Source organism: Bombyx mori, chromosome 19 (assembly GCF_030269925.1).
Source record: "Bombyx mori chromosome 19, ASM3026992v2".
In the NCBI taxonomy this organism is placed as follows: domain Eukaryota; kingdom Metazoa; phylum Arthropoda; class Insecta; order Lepidoptera; family Bombycidae; genus Bombyx; species Bombyx mori.
Window position 1 is genome coordinate 5,846,158 of NC_085125.1, and position 17,809 is coordinate 5,863,966.

Below are 17,809 nucleotides of genomic sequence, written 5' to 3' on the forward strand. Positions count from 1 at the left end.
TAAAAAAAAATTACGGTTTTTTATATACAACAACAACAAATGTTTTGATTTGGTTTTATATCTTAAATAAGAAGTACGGGAGAAAAAATGTTTAATTCGACTTTCTAGTTAAGCGTGATCTTCAGTTTTTACAGCTATATCACACCTTTAGCAGCTAGAGTGCCCTGGGATCTGGGGTGGCACTTTCTTTGAGAGACTTAGAAACATTTTTGACAACTTATTTGATTATAATTATTTTGAAACAAAACGGCATTAACATAAAATCTTTTACCTGTTGGCTTTTGTTATATTACTAGTAAAGTTTCTATTGGACATTTCGCAAATGGCATTAAAATACGCCTCCACTGATCAAGTACGTTGCGAAACCTCTACAAATTTAGAACGACTAAACAAATGTTTCCGCACTAGTGATTCGGTTGAAATGATTTAGCTCGGTACGCAAATTTCGTTAGGTGAGCGATCCACTGACCTGGAATTCTTCGCTATTGTCGAAAGCGAAGTCGTCGTCGTGCCGACTGAGAGCAAGAGGACACAGCAAGAGTAGCGCGCACGCGATGTACCTTGCGCACCCCATCTTCAACACTCACGCACAATGCTCCCAACAACTCTCATAAACTCATCTTGATGATCTGAAACAATAGACCGTGTACACAATGACATCGTTTGTAAACATGATCGCATATTGTTTGAATGTTTATATTGTTCGATTTGTTTTGTATCGGAATACTATATCCGGATAATGCTGATAATGTGCTGATAATCCGGATAATGTGCTTTAATTCTTCTTCTTCTTCCTATTCGTACACTCTTGACAGAGTGGGCGTGGTCATGCATCAGTCAGATACAACCTGCTCATGACTCTCGTGGGAAATTAGTGCAGTGGTTTCCCGTTGCCTTCTGCACCAGCATTTTAGAGGGTATTTGATCCCCAAGGTTTCTGACGCCTCTTCCGTACAGGTTGTCCTGACGGGTGTGTATGGTTATACCGCCATTGCCCCGTTCGTTCTCTAGCAGGAAATTGTGCTTTAATAGTTGCACATAATAGTTCGTTTTCATAAATTATTTTTTGCTTGGATGTCGTGTCTACCGGTCGGTGCATCTTTGAAAAAAAAAAACGTTTGATATATTCGACACCATTATTCATTAGGAAGTCAGAAAGCCATTTATAAAACCCCACGAAACATAAAGGAATAATGCGAAAGATTTTGACACAGATTTCTTTGATTTACTCATTGCGTGTCGTAGTCAGATTTCTGTTAAATATCCAAATACAAATGACATGGTAATATAGAAAAAGGAGTAGGGACGGCAAACGGAAATGAGACCGGTACTGTTACACAGTTAAAGGCGCGTGGCGGCGCATAATGATTGGACACAAATAGAATGAGCTTTTGAACACTCCCCGCCTTCCTTAGCATGCTGTCGCGAAACTCACTTCAGGGAATACTTTTATATTCCTTTTAGAATTAATAGCGCTCGTACCGGCAAAGAAAACGCTCGGGTATCTTTGCATTAACATTTATTTGTAAGAAATAAGGTTTGTCCCTAAAGTACGAATGAATCGAACAGTGAAATATCAGCTTGTTTGAACAAACAGATTGGTACTTACAAGATATGACGTCGGCCTAAGGAGCAAACAATCGGAACCCTCGTTATCTCTGGGGAAAGGGGCTTAAGAAAACTGATGGTAATGTTGCGGTTATTACAAAATGTAATTTTTAGAGCATAATTTTCTTGAATTAGTTAGTGTATTTGAAAATAAAGATTTAAAACACAATAAATAAAATTTTAGTAAGTTGATACTAGTTATAACGGTGAACACTAATTCACTATAGTTAAAATTTGAATCGACTAACTATAACACTCCACTTAAATATTTAAAATAATGGTCACTATAAGGTAATTGGGTCTTTCCAAATTAAAAGCACTCCTCTGTGATAAAGGGTCAAGTTCTTATGAACTGCGAGCCATTAGCGCTTAAAAGCTTCAACTGCTGTAAATGTTCGCAGGACGTAAATCATTATTTCTGTCAAGAATGGCACGGCACCAACTTCGTTTAAGAGGTCGAGGAACACTCCCTATATTTTACGACTTATGTGATATTTCTTGGTTAAATTTGTAATAAGCATTAATTCACCAAAACGGAATTTAAATCATTAAATATCATTAGCAATAATTCAAGAACTTGGGAGTCTCAAAATTAAGGTTTGACATAATTAAAATTAATTTTGCGATTTAATCACGCGCTATTTTTTGATTTGGTCACTTCCGACGCTTCGAGTACTTAACAGTTTTCGTGGTCACTGACTACTAAGGGTTTATCCGTCGGCATTTGAATATTGTTAGAAGTCGTCGTGGTCTAAAGGACAAAGACGTTCGGTGCATTCGTGTGAGCGATGCGCCAGTGTTCGAATCCCAGGCGGGTAACAATTTTTTTAATGAAATTCGCACTCGACAAATGTTCACGATTGACTGCCACGGTGAAGGAATAACATCGTGTAAGAAAAATAAAATCCGCAAAATAATAATTTGCGTAATTACTGGTGGTAGGACCTCTTGTGAGTCCGCGCGGGTAGGTACCACCACCCTGCCTATTTCTGCCGTGAGGCAGTAATGCGTTTCGGTTTGAAGGGCAGGGCAGCCGTTGTAACTATACTGAGATCTTAGAACTGATATCTCAAGGTGGGTGGTGGATGACGTCGTAGATGTCTATTAGTTCCAGTAACCACTTAACACCAGGTGGGCTGTAAGCTCGTCCAATCAACTAAGCTAAAAAAAAATGTGCTAACTACCCTTAAATTATAATTGTAAGTAAACAAAAATAATACACATTCTCAGCTGTAGCCAGGCTATCCTTAAAGTGCTGATGATATATACAATAGATTCCCCACAGAGACTGGAATGGCTTTTTCCTATCTATTCGCTGGTAGCCTAAGAGACTATTCTACTTACTCCCGGACTCTCGGAGGTCAGCTCACGGGCTCAACCTGAACTGGACTTAATTGAAATCCTTAATAAACTAAGTGGACGTAATAATATAGTTTTGTCTACTTGGAAATTTGGGTGCCAAGGAAAATGAAATGACTGACGATGTAGCGTAAACAGGACTAGGAATGGCAGTAATAAAACCTGAACCATATTAGAATTATAGTGAGAGACTCCTGCAAAATGAAATCCTCCTTCAACTTATTTTACGTGTAAACGAACTCCAAGCCTGTCCGATTTTAACGTGATTACTGCAGCCCATAGATCTCTCAATGTGAATACCGCCACACATCTTGAGATCCGAAATCAAAGTCTAAATTGTTCCGTATAACGGCTGTCCTACACTTCAAACCAAACCGCACGGCTGCTTCGCTTCGATGGTGGTACCAACTCGTAAGGGCTTGCAATGCGCCATACCAACCATCCTATCAGTAAATACAAGATGGCAATCGTAGTCCGCTGGTATAAATATAAATAAATATAAATATAAATTTTTACTAACAATCACGCCACGTTAACTGGTCCCGTGATAAGTTCGTAAAGAACTTGTGTTACAGGTACCAGATAACGGAAATAAATGTAAGATTTTTATTATACACATACATATATTTAATATACATCCATAACCCTGGAAAAGACATTTATATTTATCATACAAATATCTTCCCTTGGCGGGATTCGAACCCGCGACCCCCTTGTGTAGTAACCATGTCACTTACCACTACACTAGACGGCCGTATGATTCTCAGATAACGATGTTACCCATTCTCCGGCGTATCCGTTTAACGTCTTTTAGAACCGTGGAAAGAATGATGCTATTGTAGGTCAGGTCTTTGCTTGCTAGACTGAAGGTTGTCCGGAACCTGTATTACTTGTAGGATTATTTCTATTTTGTAAATATAGAACAAGGACGTATAAATAGCGCGCTGCGAAACCATAAATTGCGTCCCTGCACCGATACAAATGAGGTTTTGTAAGCGTCGCTTAAAATTACAAAATAGCTTACCCATTCCAATCTTATGAATACGTTTACTAAGTAGTCAAGCATTTTCTTATCACTTCTCATGTCATCGCACAAATTATTTGTGATATAGCACATTATCTAATGAAAATTAAACATCATTAAACTCATTTAATTACTTCTTGTATCTACAGCTAAATTTAATAGTTTAAATAATATATTTATATAATACACAAAAATAAGGAAATCAAATTTAAGGCGCAATTTATTTGAAAATTTTATATATACATACATTAAAATTTCCCCTGTTTATAAATTCATACAATGCTCAAAAAAATCAATTTAAGTTTTGTAAAGCATTCTATTTTAAGTTTGCAAGAGCTTTGGATGCTGCCAGGCACTTCGAGGGCTTACCCTTACGTCGCGAGGGGTCGAATAAGAGGGTTACCACAATGGATCTTTTCCCCCGACGAAGTCTCTCTACACGATTCTGTATAAATATTACTCTCATAGCTTCCAAAATTAAACACGACGATCATATTTTGATTAAAACCCGTTCCTTCAGGCGAAACACTTGAAAGTGAGTGTAATAGATTTGTAAAATAACAGACATAGCATTTTTATAAATTAAAATTTCTAATTTTTGTTATGTGTGTTAGGGTCGATTTGCATTAAGACAGTAAAGAATCTTACTTTATATTACGAGTATAGCAATGATAAAAAATATTGCTGAAGCGTTGAATTAAAATTGAACAAAGAAGTGACTTAGTGTTGTACTAAACGGTATTTTTGCCATTGCAGTACTACAGACCACTTTACGGCCAACTTCGTCTTAACTGGTTACCGTTGTATATGGAGATCGACCGCGCAAAGGACGGTGCCGGGTTGCTACCTACCGTTATGGATAGCATTTCCAAAGACACGTCAGTAATGGTGGATTGAGAACAGTACTTGTCAGATGGCATAACAGCATTACATTCCATACTTTACCTAAAAACGTATTCGATGCACCTGAGATAAAGCAGTCACTGGAGTACCACGATATGATTACAGGTACTTTGAGACATGGAAAAGATCTTAACTGCGTTAAAATTGTACATGAACGCTTAGCGACCGAAATGCCCCGGACCCATTTACAGAGTTTAGTTTAGAAAATACCACTGACGAATTATGAGGAAGTAGTGATAGTAGCTCATAGACCTAGGATGATATCGATAGCTTCTGATTTGTAACAAAACAGCATGGACGATTTTGTGGCCATCTGGCATAATATTGCAAATATAGGAAATGCCCGGACCCATTAACAGAGTTTAGTTTAGAACATACCACTGACGAATTATGACGAAGTAGTGATAGTAACTCATAGATTTAGGATGATATCGATAGCTTCTGATTTGTAACAAAACAGCATGGACGATTTTGTGGCCATCTGGCATAATATTGCGAATATAGGAAATGCCCGGACCCATTAACAGAGTTTAGTTTAGAAAATACCACTGACGAATTATGAGGAAGTAGTGATAGTAGCTCATAGACCTAGGATGATATCGATAGCTTCTGATTTGTAACAAAACAGCATGGACGAATTTATGGTCATCTGGCATATTGCGAATATAGGGCAGCACATATTAGCTCAATATAAATATTGAACTACTTAATTTTGGCAGGTCTCTGTAATTCGATACTGAACATAGACCTACTTCAGTGATACTGAAGCGCTCCTTTTGCGTATAATTATTACAATTAGTTTGGACATAACGATTTCAGTGATCTTAAATTTGCTGACAAGATTTTTTACTGCCAGACGTCTACCAATACATATACATACTATTTATTATTGCTCGTGTTGTATTATTTTATTGGGAGGTCGTATTATACATCGGAACGTCACAACGGTAAAATGTTCCTCGGATTATAGCTTCATGTTTTCCTAGTGAAATTTTCCCGTGCCATGCCAACCAGTATACGGAAGGGCGGGCGACAGGAAATAGGCAGTTGTGGTATACACCGCGTATTTAGGTCAGCTAGTAATCAGACTCCGCATAAACTTCAATAATACAATGTATTCGATAGTTGGCGTGTCAGATTTTATACTAAGCCTCACTAATTAATACGAACACTTTTAATTTACAAAAAAACCACGAAGATGGCATGAATTTATTTATCGCATTGACATGAACAAGCTCACCGTCGACCTGCTGTGAAGTGGTTACCGGCGCCCATAGACCTCAAAACCAGAATCGCTTCACTCACCTTAAGACATAAGGTCTCAATTGTATCGTATAGCAGCTGCCCCTCCCTTCGAACGCATATAGATACTTCATACAGGGTCACATTACGTACTACCAGTTTTTCTAGACTAAAAACCGACGATCAGTTTTTGGTTTTTTAAATCGAACGATATTACTTCTCTATGATAGTCACTAGTTTTAAGGGATTGTGCTTGAAACAAAACGTAGAGTTTAGCTTCCAAGCTAAGATTTCCCCAGCGACTGTCAAAGTAAGATACATTAAATTACCTATACAAAGACAAAGAAGTAAGCAGCCCAGTTTAGTATGTTGTATTGTGTTTAATGAAAACGGTTCAAATCACATCTAGTTTTCATCGTTTCTTCCGTTCTACGTCCAATGTTTTTATTAATTAACATCTTTATAAAGCACATTATACTTCTTACTACTATGCGCTTACTGATTACGCTAGCGGGGAACATGTCGATAACAGACTATTTACGTGAGACCTAGTGAACTCTATTCATAATAAGTACGTATATAAAAAACCCAACCGGTACACGTCCCAGTGTTAATCTTAGCATCGATAAATATCTTCGATCAACAATTGTAACTAGATAAAGGGACACGTACAAAATCGAAGCAAAAACTGTCCGCGTGAATATACACATACATAGCTACGTTGGTTTACAACAAACGGAGAAAAAAGTTTTGAAACAGTTTTAAGTTCAAACTAATTACAACTATGCCACCTTGTAATAAAGTTCCAAATCTCCAAAACATTATCTAATACTTACGATCATTCGTCACAAAGCAATAAATTACTCCTGTCACTTACAAATGAAAAGGCATATGTTAAACAACCTTTAATGTTAAATGAACCTTATGCGCCAACAAATAAAGTAATTTTTTCCGTTATAGATTTGAGAACTAACATCGTTTTCTTTTATTTATTTTTGCTTCTTGAAATTTCAATTTCTATTTACTACAGGAGGTAACGGAGTCGCGTTGAACACTAAAATATTTTATTAAATGAATAAAAGTAAAAGTTTACTTTTTATGTTTTGAGGATTTATGTTTGTTGGTATCTATACATTACTTATTATTTTATTAGCGTTACGTTTTGTGTAATAGATATTTTTATAGTACATTTTTATGTTTTTGCGACTAGTACATATAATAAAACAACGTTTAAACGGTTTTAAGCGCGATATTTTTATTACAATGCTTCGGTCACATTTCAGTAGCCGTGAACACGGAAGGCAAAGATGTCCAGTGTCAATGAGTGGAGTTCTTAGCTGGCTTATAAAAGTAATCTCTTCTTTCTCTGGCGACAACCGAGATCCATTCTGCACACGTGATTGCTAGGAAAGCTAAAATAAAAAAGGAAAGCTAAGTATCCAATGAGAATCCAACAAACAGACACAAAAGCAGAATTAACCAATTTTAACTAACCAATTTTGAAGTACTGCTAACAAATTTTTAAAAATTATTACAACACAAATCTACTCCATGCATTTACTTTTCTGTTAAACAAAAATTTTGTCCAAGTGTTGGCGAGCCTTGGCCAACATTTGTAGCGGTGGTTGAAAATCGGTAATTTTGTTTAAAATTTCACATTATTTATTAGTTTAAAGCTTAAAATATAACGTATACTTCATGTACTTACCGAAAGTAAGATACTCCGGCCGTTAAATTGCTTTTTCGGGCATTTTTTGCAACTTTTGAATACACACGAGACGGGTTGACATTGGCTGTGTCTGAACTGAACTAAACAAAATAAGAGCTCACATTTCAAGTGCGCTGTTATTTAACGAGACGGATTTTTGCGCCGACCCGAAATCTAGTTACTATTGTTGATCGAAGATAAATATGAAGTGTATTTAAACCTTATTTAATTTTCAAAACTATGTTTTCCGAATAATTTATTTCATCGCTACATTCCAGAGAATGGCCTTAAAAATACGATGCTGAATCGCAACGACGCTCGTCAATCTATTTTAAAAACGGAAGTCACGTGCTTCTCCGGAGCCTGTGTGCATCATAATGACATAGTTCTCAGTATTTAGATGCTATAAATATGCAGTCGACTTGTACGCTTGTTTAAGATTCTTTCAAAAACTATTGATGGCCCACCCAGCACGGCCGAGCGTAAGAGTCAAAGTGGCTATTGTTTTCAGCTTGCGTGAGCCGCGCAGTATTTTGATGCACATGTCATTATTATACTGCAGCAAAAACTTTGCGTCTCCTTTGATACGACCGAAAAATAGATGCACTTGGATATGACAAAACAAATGGGGGCAGAAGTTAAAAGAGCTGACTGCCCACCTTCACTTCTTTGTTCTCCATCGCTCCCTCATTACAGAGGATCTTGACTAATTGAGAGTAATATTGAGTAGGACTTATAAGAGAAACGGAATCTAAATTATTATAAATTTAATCTAGAAAAAATTATAAGAATGGAAAAACAATAAAATGAAGTCGAGAATATTAAAAATCGAACCTTTCGCGAGCTTGTTTCTGGCATTCGGAATCCATTTAGAATTACAGTTACATTTGGAATAATTTGAACTGGGAATTCATCGCGTATTCGTATAATTCACTAGATTTAATTCGCAAAATATACCATCGAAAACGGTCCAATAGTAAAACAAACATACCGACAAAAAGGTGATACAATAAGATACTATATCGTAATTAAATACTGAAGTCGTACTTCTGTTAGTTTTATAATAGTAGGTACAGAAAATATAGGATCTCTTTTTATGACAATGCTAAAATGATTCACCCATTTCCACACAGCGATGTTACTTTATGGTTCGATCGTAAATTATAATCGTTGGGCGCGTACCTCAACTTTATGGTAGCTCGTTTAATATCTTCGGCAGCGAAGATTATTGATTGATAACGTTTCGCATTAACATTGCTTTAATGACAATTAATTTCAATTTTTTCCTTTTAATTTTATATGCCTATACCTTAGAGCCTTTTAAATTTTACTTCCCTCTATGGTTTAATATGAAAACTCACGTCTGAGTTAATCTCGACTTTGTTTGCACAATTTTCTTTCTGTTTACAATAAAGCAAAATTTACCGTTAGGAATAAAATACTCAAATATGCGTAATATTCGTAAATATATGTACATTATTACCCGTGTAGATTTTTATTATAATAATATTTCATTCTTTAACAATGCGGGAATTGTTCATGAACACAGATTAGAAGTCTAGCTATGTATTTAGTTATAAATTTCTAAGTATCTTTAGGATCTGTGTCCTGGTAGTTGTATTAGTATAGTATATGGAATAGCTACTCGTCAGAGGCACGCCGTTCTATCCATCAAGCATCATATGACGTTTAGCAGCTACTACATCAAGAAAACACCACATCATAGTTACAATATTTAATATCGCTGCTTACTTTAAGACAAAACATAGAAATTCTGACCAACAATAACCAACTGTTAGACAATTCTTCTTCTCAATCGTGTCACTCTTGACAGAGTGGTCGTGATCGTCATGTAGTGTTGGAAGGGGCAGACTTGATGCGTCTCACGATGTCGCGCCATCTCTCCCTGCTCGAGGCCATTCTACTGCACTAATTTAGGGGACCTCCCACTGCAGTTAGACAATATGTGAGGCGAAATGTACACATGCACGTTCATACAAATTGGTGAATCCGAACTACGCCCGCCGATGGTTTAGGCTAAATTTTCAAACAACTTCTTGAAATCGGGTGGCATATATCATCATACCTCAATGGTACAACTATACAAAGCTTGAACGCATTCGAATCAGCGATACGCGTACACGAAATAACAGACCTTTATTTTTTTTTCAGAACAGGTTGATGCAATAGTTATATGTCGAGTGCGCTGAGAACGTTTCCCGTAAAGTGTTATGGAGATCAGTGTTCCTTGAACGCAGGCCGGGCCTTAAGAGCATTCCTTTTGTCGTATTATAAAAGCCGTGATTATAATGGAACGCATTTCCATTTGACATAAAACGAGTACATTGAATGTTTTAGATGTACATTTCGATGATGATTTTCGCTTGGCTTTCGCTCGTTTATTAGTTTGCAAAGATGGAAAAAAAATCTATCTTTTATTTCACTTCGACGACAATGCGTTTTGCAATAGTAAACATGACCCAAATCGACATGTGTCAACTTTAACAGCATAGACAAGCGATTTTTTCGTATGCATTTATTACGATAGTCTGTTTATGTTTTACCATGACATGTCATGGTTGTTACACTCAGCGTTTGGTCCTGAAACTTCGCAATTAGTTCGTAGCACAGACATACAAACTTGTATTTGCAATTAATTGTGATAATGATGACTTATTCTAATTGTCAGCAAGAGGTGATTTAGCCTCCAAGTTTAGATTCCAAGTGACGAGGAAACCGATAAACGATAAACAGAACGATATATGTATTTATTAACCTATTGCATAGCTTCTATCGCGGACCTTGAGCGCGTCGACTGAATCAAAAAATTCCGTAACGAAAATAATTTGACACACCCACTACGCCTACTACGTAGCTCGCGTTCAACACATTCACACGTTGCACTTGTGTAGTGTTTAAACTAAGAAGTCTTAAAATCGATTTATGTACTATCAAAATATGTGATATAATTTCGGGGGTAACACAACGATAGCGCGATTCAGCTTTTCGTCAAGCGCCATCGGCGACAAACGGAATTGTAAAATAGAAAATTATATCACACTACAATGCGTTGGGCGTGCCATTTTCTATCGCTTAGTTAGTCGAAGAATTTTATTACTTACCGGGAAATTAGAAATAAATCCAGAAAAATACAGTTAAAATACGCACTTACGTACATACATTTCGGTCTTGTACATTCGGGACCCAATTCGAAGTCACATAGGTACATAAGTAAAGCTGGCGCGATCGTTCGTAGCGTCTGTCTGTACCCGTCTGTGATTTACGGCGACTCTGGGAGAGACGCTCGTTTCTTGTTAAATACATAATTAAACTTTTGTTGAGACAGTACTGACGTAACCTTGCGATCCACGGCCTGGACACGCACGCACCATTCAGGACTGAAGTAAAACTCACAAAACACCATATATCTTTATAAACATTTTTCAACATTACGAATCTTAGATTTATTTGATTTTTCTACTACATAATACGATTTAACCTTTCGTTTATTTGCCTTATTATGCACATTCTGACGCAAAGCTAGTTTTCGTAATCACGAACGATACTGACAGTGTTTTTAATATTTTCACAATTCTCTACATAATTTCTGTAACACTGCCGTAGATTACAGTCATCATCATCATCATTTTAGCCTATCGCCGTCCACTGCTGAACATAGGACTCTCCAATAGATTTCCAGTGCGACCGGTCCATTGCCACCTGCATCCAACGAGACCCAGCGCTTTTTACTAGGTCGTCGGTCCATCTAGTAGGTGGCCGTCCCACACTGCGCTTGCCAGTACGTGGTCGCCACTCCAGGATCTTTCTGCCCCATCGACAGTATAGATTGCAGTATAGGATAAATATATTTTAAAACCTTTTTTTGTTTAGCACATGATTATAACGGTATACAACTGTGAACGACAATCAACGGGGGAGTGCGTAATAATACTTTAAATGATGTTCCATTTGGACCTATACATACAGTGGGGTACAGCGGTGGAGCCGACACGACTGTGATTTACGCGACGTTAGTCCCAAATACACCTCTCTTTATGGGCAATTTCGGAGAACTGCAATTTATTTGTCTGGCTGCGTGTAGATTGTAATCTCAGTTTTGTGTTTATCAATTCGTTTCGGCCTTTGTATGTAAAATTGTATATGTATTACTTATCTTTGGCTGATGGGCGTTTATTTATACATATAAATAAAATTAGAGCGTCTGTTTGTAATATTGAAATAACCGCTTTTTACTACATGCCTATGAATATATATACGGTACATACACCAAATTAACATTTTTTACAATTTTTGTCTGTCTGTCTGTTTGTTTGTTTGTTCCGGCTAATCTCTGGAACGGCTGAACTGTTTTTGACGAGACTTTCACTGTTAGGTAGCTGATGATATAAGGAGTAACTTAGGCTACTTTATAGCTTCGCCTCGCGGCGTCGCCCGCGGTACGACAATAACCGCGGGTTTCCCAATAATAAAATTTAATGTTTCCGAGACGAAGCGAGGGCGGATCGCTAGTAAAAAGTTATATTTTTTATACATTTTCAATCGAGTTTTTTTTTATCCATAACATGATTAACTTGATTTTGTTTTTATCAAAAAGACTAAAACTCATGTTACAATTCAATTCCACTTTTAACTGTTTTCTTTTCTATATCTACAGCAAATATTTACTTGTCTATATTGTATTCCAGAATATTCATTTTATGAGGTTCAATTTGAATAGTTTACTCTTTACACGTCTACGAACTTAATTCGACTATTGTTATGATCTTGACAAGGGAGGCACGTTTCCGATACAACTCGTCTAGACGTGCCATTGAACCTATGACAATATACCCATCCCCATTTACATTTTGGTTACACAGGTGCCAGGCGAATACGTGTGAAACACAGATGGCTCGTCTTAATTTTCAACGATTTTCACAGTTCATGCGACACATTACATTTATTAATATTTGAAGCAAAAACTTTGTACCTTTTTTACGAAAATTGCGTGGACGGAGGCGTATGTTTCCCACACTTATTGAGAATATAGAGAAGGAGTTAAGGTTGCTAGTTTTTTTATTATGAATAAAAAAAATTAAAACAATAAAAAAAAACATTACACACACTACCATGTATTTGCCACATTTTAGAAAAATATTCTTGATTACGAATTAGCAGTTCATTTAGTTCGTCAAGTTTCCACAGATCATTTATGCCGCGTATCATCCGCCCCTAGCATAAATTTCCGTTATATCAGAACAGAGATTGACATGTCCTTTTACAAAGGTAAGGTTTGAAATATTTAAGGTTTCGCATGTTGCCACGAGAGACAGTGACCACTTAACATAAGACATACCGTAATCCAGGTAATAAATTAACATTCATAATTCGTAATGCAAGCTGATCTAAAAGAGCATTGCCTTCATTACAAATTGCACCTGCCCGCACCATTTTGTGCAGGTGTATTTTGACAGCAAAAGTGTTATCAAACTATTTGTGAAGTACATAATATACTTTGTGTTATTTAAGTTCAGTATTATTTGTATCATCGTTGTTGTATTTGTGTAATTACTGGTGGTAGGATGTCTTGAGGCTGCACGAGTAGGTATACCCTGCCTTTTTCTGCTGTGAAGCAGTAATGCGTTTTGGTTTGAAGGGCGAGGCAACCGTTGTACTGTTAAAAGTGAGACCTTTGAACTCATGTCTCCGGTAACCACTTAACGCCAGGTGGGCCGCAAACTAGTCTACCCATCTTAGAAATAAAAAAAAATGTTAATTTGGCTTTAATGACATTGGTTTATCGACAATTAATCGGGAGAAACGAATTAGCGACTCCTCCCTCATCGATGTATTGCTATTATTCGTCAACGGTAGTAATAGCTCGCCTGTTTTCCTATCCAACTGCCTTATATTTTATCTTAAGTACCAGTGGAAGGGAACGTTAAGAGCACGCACGATTCGGTATTTCGCTGTGTGTCAATTTAGTGGCCAAGTTTGAAGATCAATTAATATACTTTTTTTTTGTCAGGAGGAAATCGCCGGACTTCCGCCCTCTATAGGGGATGGCGGTCGGGGTATGTCGGAGTTGAACCGACTAAAACTTCCTGTCGCTCAACAAACCACGTCCGAACCTCGCCTGAGACAGAACTCATGAAAAGGCAAAGGGGGGAGAGTGAGCGTTTAGTGCGGAGCAGATCTCTCTCTCTATCGCCCTCACCCAATTAATATAAATAGTACTTTTTTCAGATCTATGAGATACAGAAACTATTTTAAATCACGTCCACCGTGAATTTTTATGTTCAACTTAGATAATAAAATAAGGGAGTAAATATTGAAGCACTCGTGTACATTACAATAATATAACTATGTAAAAAGTACACAATTTATAAATGTGATTCTGATGTTTCTGTCGACTGCTTCTTTATCTTTATGATTTTGCTTTTATGGCAACTTAAGTTACAGCCTGCCCTAGGTTGGATTATGCCAGTTGTTGCATTGCATTGCATTACAAAAAGTTTAAGAACAAATTCAGTGATACAATTCTCCAATTAGCAATACTTGGCTCTGTCTACATATTTTCATATTAAATAAGATACGAGTATTGGACAGGCGTTGTTAACAATGTAATCTACCTCATTCGATGCGAAGGCGAACATTTCGAATTTCTGTTTAAAAATCTGATCACGTTTAGGAGATTAGAAGGGTAAGAAACGGTCAACGAGTAAAGAATGGGACATACGAGTTTCCCTAGTTATATTGAAACTTTTAGTAGGCAAAGGTTCTCAGTTACTGGCAGTTATACGTAGTAATTTAGAGTATAATGGTACTAAAAAAATAAAATATGCAGTATACATTTTGCTTCAGCTAAAAAGAGAACGATAAAACACAAAGGTAAACAGCCATATTAATCGCTGGTCTTTAGCATTATACTATTTATTTGCAGCTGTGCATTCGCATAAAGATACGGTCGTAAACCCATGCAGTATATAGACTTTGCAGCTGTCCGTGAACGATAGTGATCACATATTATACTAAACACGCTTTTTCTGCGGCTTTAATAAATAATCGGAAATTAACATGTTTAACATTTAACATGTTTATAGAAGAAATAAATTATTTCAGTTGACGAAGTCCCGAGAACCAAGCATTTGAAATTATTGGAGACACAGGGGAAATGCTCTTTGTTAGTTTAGAATTTCAACGGCACACGCGAGCTTTGACGTCATTCCTGCGTTCTATACATCTATAACTACCTTATTGATAAACTGATTTAAATTTTGTTTTTGTTGAGCACTAGTTACGTTTAGCTTTTTATAAGGCAAACATAATATTTAAGTTTTTTTTATTGCTTAGATGGATGGACGAGCTCAGAGCCCACCTGGTGTTAAGTGGTTACTGGAGCCCATAGAAGTCTATAACGTGAATGCGCCACCCACCTTGAGATATAAGTTCTAAAGTCTCAAGTATAGGTACAACGGCTGCCCCACCCTTCAAACCGAAACGTATTACTGCTTCACGGCAGAAATAGGCAGGGTGGTGTGCTACCTACCCGTGCGAACTCACAAGAGATCCTAGCACCAGTAAATTGCAGGATATTTAAAGATTTATAAATACGTTGGCGCATTCATAACCTGAAGTGGGTCCGATGCTGGATATACACCGCATTACTGATGTATATCCAAGTAATTTCCACAGCAAAATCACCCAAGAAAACCACGCTTTGTTAGATGATTTCATCCGAAATACGTCCGAGATTCGATCGACGGATGTAAACTAAATGCAAACTAAAGAAACAAGCGGTCATGTTTACATATTGATCGCACGTTCACTCTAAATGAATATTATTCGCTTCTGGGAATCACTCTTTCCTCAAAAGTTGGTAGGGCATAAATGTTTCATTCTTAATTATGCAGAATGCGGGCGCGTTATCAGACTTTCATTACCGTATTACCGAAAGCGGTTTCGATAAAAACAAAAATGAGAGGCCATTTACAGTTGATGCTTAAAGATGACGTCTTCTCGCATTAAAACTATATAATCTCAAAACTTACTAATTTTACAGGAGAGTGTTTTAAAGGTTTAATATGTTTAACATTTTTAATATTAATCATCTTTGCAACATTATTTTTTTTACCAGATACATTATCTGTCTTTTAAAGTAAGATAAAATTATGTATTTATTTTGTTAATAGTAATCAAAATATAGGTAAACTAAAAAAAAAAAACTAAAAGTAAACTACGCTCTTTTGACAGTTTTTATGAGAAAAATACTGGTGATACCAAATGATTCCGCATATTAACTCAATTTCGAATATTTTTGGAAATCGTACACTTTTACTGCGAAAAGACGATGAACGTCATTGACTCAGACAAAAGTAAGGTTATTTGCAAAAATCAATTTGTACATCAAGTAATTTTATTTGTTAGCCGACGCGACGTGCCGCTTACGCTGCGCCGAATTACTTTGTTTATTTACAAGGAATGTAAAGCTCAATGTTATTTTCTACTTACTTGTTTATATTGAAGCCGAAACGGACGGCGTTTCAGGAACTATTTAACCTGTAACAAAAACAAAAAACAATGTTATCGTAAAATTAACTACCCGTGTTATGTCGAAACTGGTAGATTCTTCGCATTTCGGTTCCAACTTTGAAATTGCTCTTGTATTTTTTTATAGTTTCGTGACGCGTTCGCGTGATCGTCCGCTGGTTGCTTTGCACGAACTAGTTGTGTTCTCATGTTAAATTTCAAGATTTCTTTCTAGTGAATATTTGTTACATAATAAAACTTTGGTTTGCAGAAAATAATTAGACGACGCACCATCTTAGTGAAACTATTACATAACTCGTAAATACTAGCGATTATAGTAGTAGTTAATTGTGTCCTCAGTAATTTATCTGTCGATGATGAGCCCTACTATTCAATTTAAGCCCCTGTTGTTTTATAATTCTGTAACGACATACGCTTGGAATATTCGAAACAATGTATTGGGTATTTTGAAGTTATCCCGTTGTAGAAAAATTATTCCATCCGCGTGGAATGAGGTTTGTAAATAATCAATACTAATTAATGACTTACGGTGTCCACTCACAGTCAAGAGCTCAAAATAGAAGTCGCGAATAGATTGAATGGTAGTGTGTGTTTTGACGTGTCCACGGTTAAGTCAGAATACCAATATAGATTTTTTATTTATTTTTACATATTTTTTTTTTTTTAAATATTCATTTACAATAAGTAATTATAACATAACAATTTTACAATATTGAAATTCCCGGAGCGAGCTACTCATTCCCACTTTGTGCAATCTTCTAGATAATCATTGACTTTATAGTAAGCTTTATTGCACAGATGTTCTTTAATAGTTTTCTTAAACCTATGTATATGTAGGTTCTGAACATCTTGTGGGATTTTGTTGTACAGGCGCACAGACAAACACCCGAATGAATTTCGTATCTTATGTAACCTACTCATCGGCACAACAAGCTTGTGTTTGTTCCTAGTATTTATATTATGTATGTCCGACATCTTAGGAAACTCCTCAATATGTTTACGAACATACATCAAATTTTCAAAGATGTACTGGGATGGAGTGCATGTTATAAATAGCACGTATAGCTCTTTTCTGCAGAATAAATATCATTTCTACATCGGCCGCATTGCCCCATAGCAAAATGCCATAGGACATGACACTGTGGAAGTAACTAAAGTAAACTAAACGAGCCGTGTCCGCATTTGTTAACATTCTAATTTTTTTTACTGCGTATGCTGCAGAGCTAAGCTTACTCGCCAATTTATGAATATGAGGTCCCCACTGCAGTTTGGAGTCCACTGTTATACCAAGAAATACGGTTGACTCAACAAGCCCCAATGATTCCTCAGAAACAATTACATTACTATCTACTTGTCTCACATTTAAAGATGATTTAAAGTAAATTTAATACATTTCGTTTTCTTACTATTCAATA

General features: G+C 36.5%; 1 protein-coding gene and 1 long non-coding RNA gene across 18 annotated transcripts in view; both read right to left on the minus strand.

Annotated features, from left to right (window-relative positions):
- LOC101746167 (dystroglycan 1) overlaps positions 1–17,809 on the minus strand; it is a 91,231-nt gene that overhangs the window by 24,237 nt on the left and 49,185 nt on the right. For all 17 annotated transcript variants that reach the window (XM_062673986.1, XM_062673981.1, XM_062673990.1 and 14 more), the window contains 2 exons: positions 16,356–16,403; positions 470–629 (listed from right to left, as the gene is read on the minus strand). In XM_062673986.1, the coding sequence (XP_062529970.1) occupies positions 470–574 (105 nt within the window). In that variant the 5' untranslated portion in view covers positions 575–629; positions 16,356–16,403. The remainder of the gene's footprint in view (positions 1–469; positions 630–16,355; positions 16,404–17,809) is intronic.
- LOC134200629 (uncharacterized) lies at positions 7,366–8,354 on the minus strand. The gene is made up of 2 exons (XR_009975624.1): positions 7,845–8,354; positions 7,366–7,548 (listed from the first exon to the last, which is right to left on the minus strand). It is a non-coding gene; the product is annotated as an uncharacterized LOC134200629 (long non-coding RNA).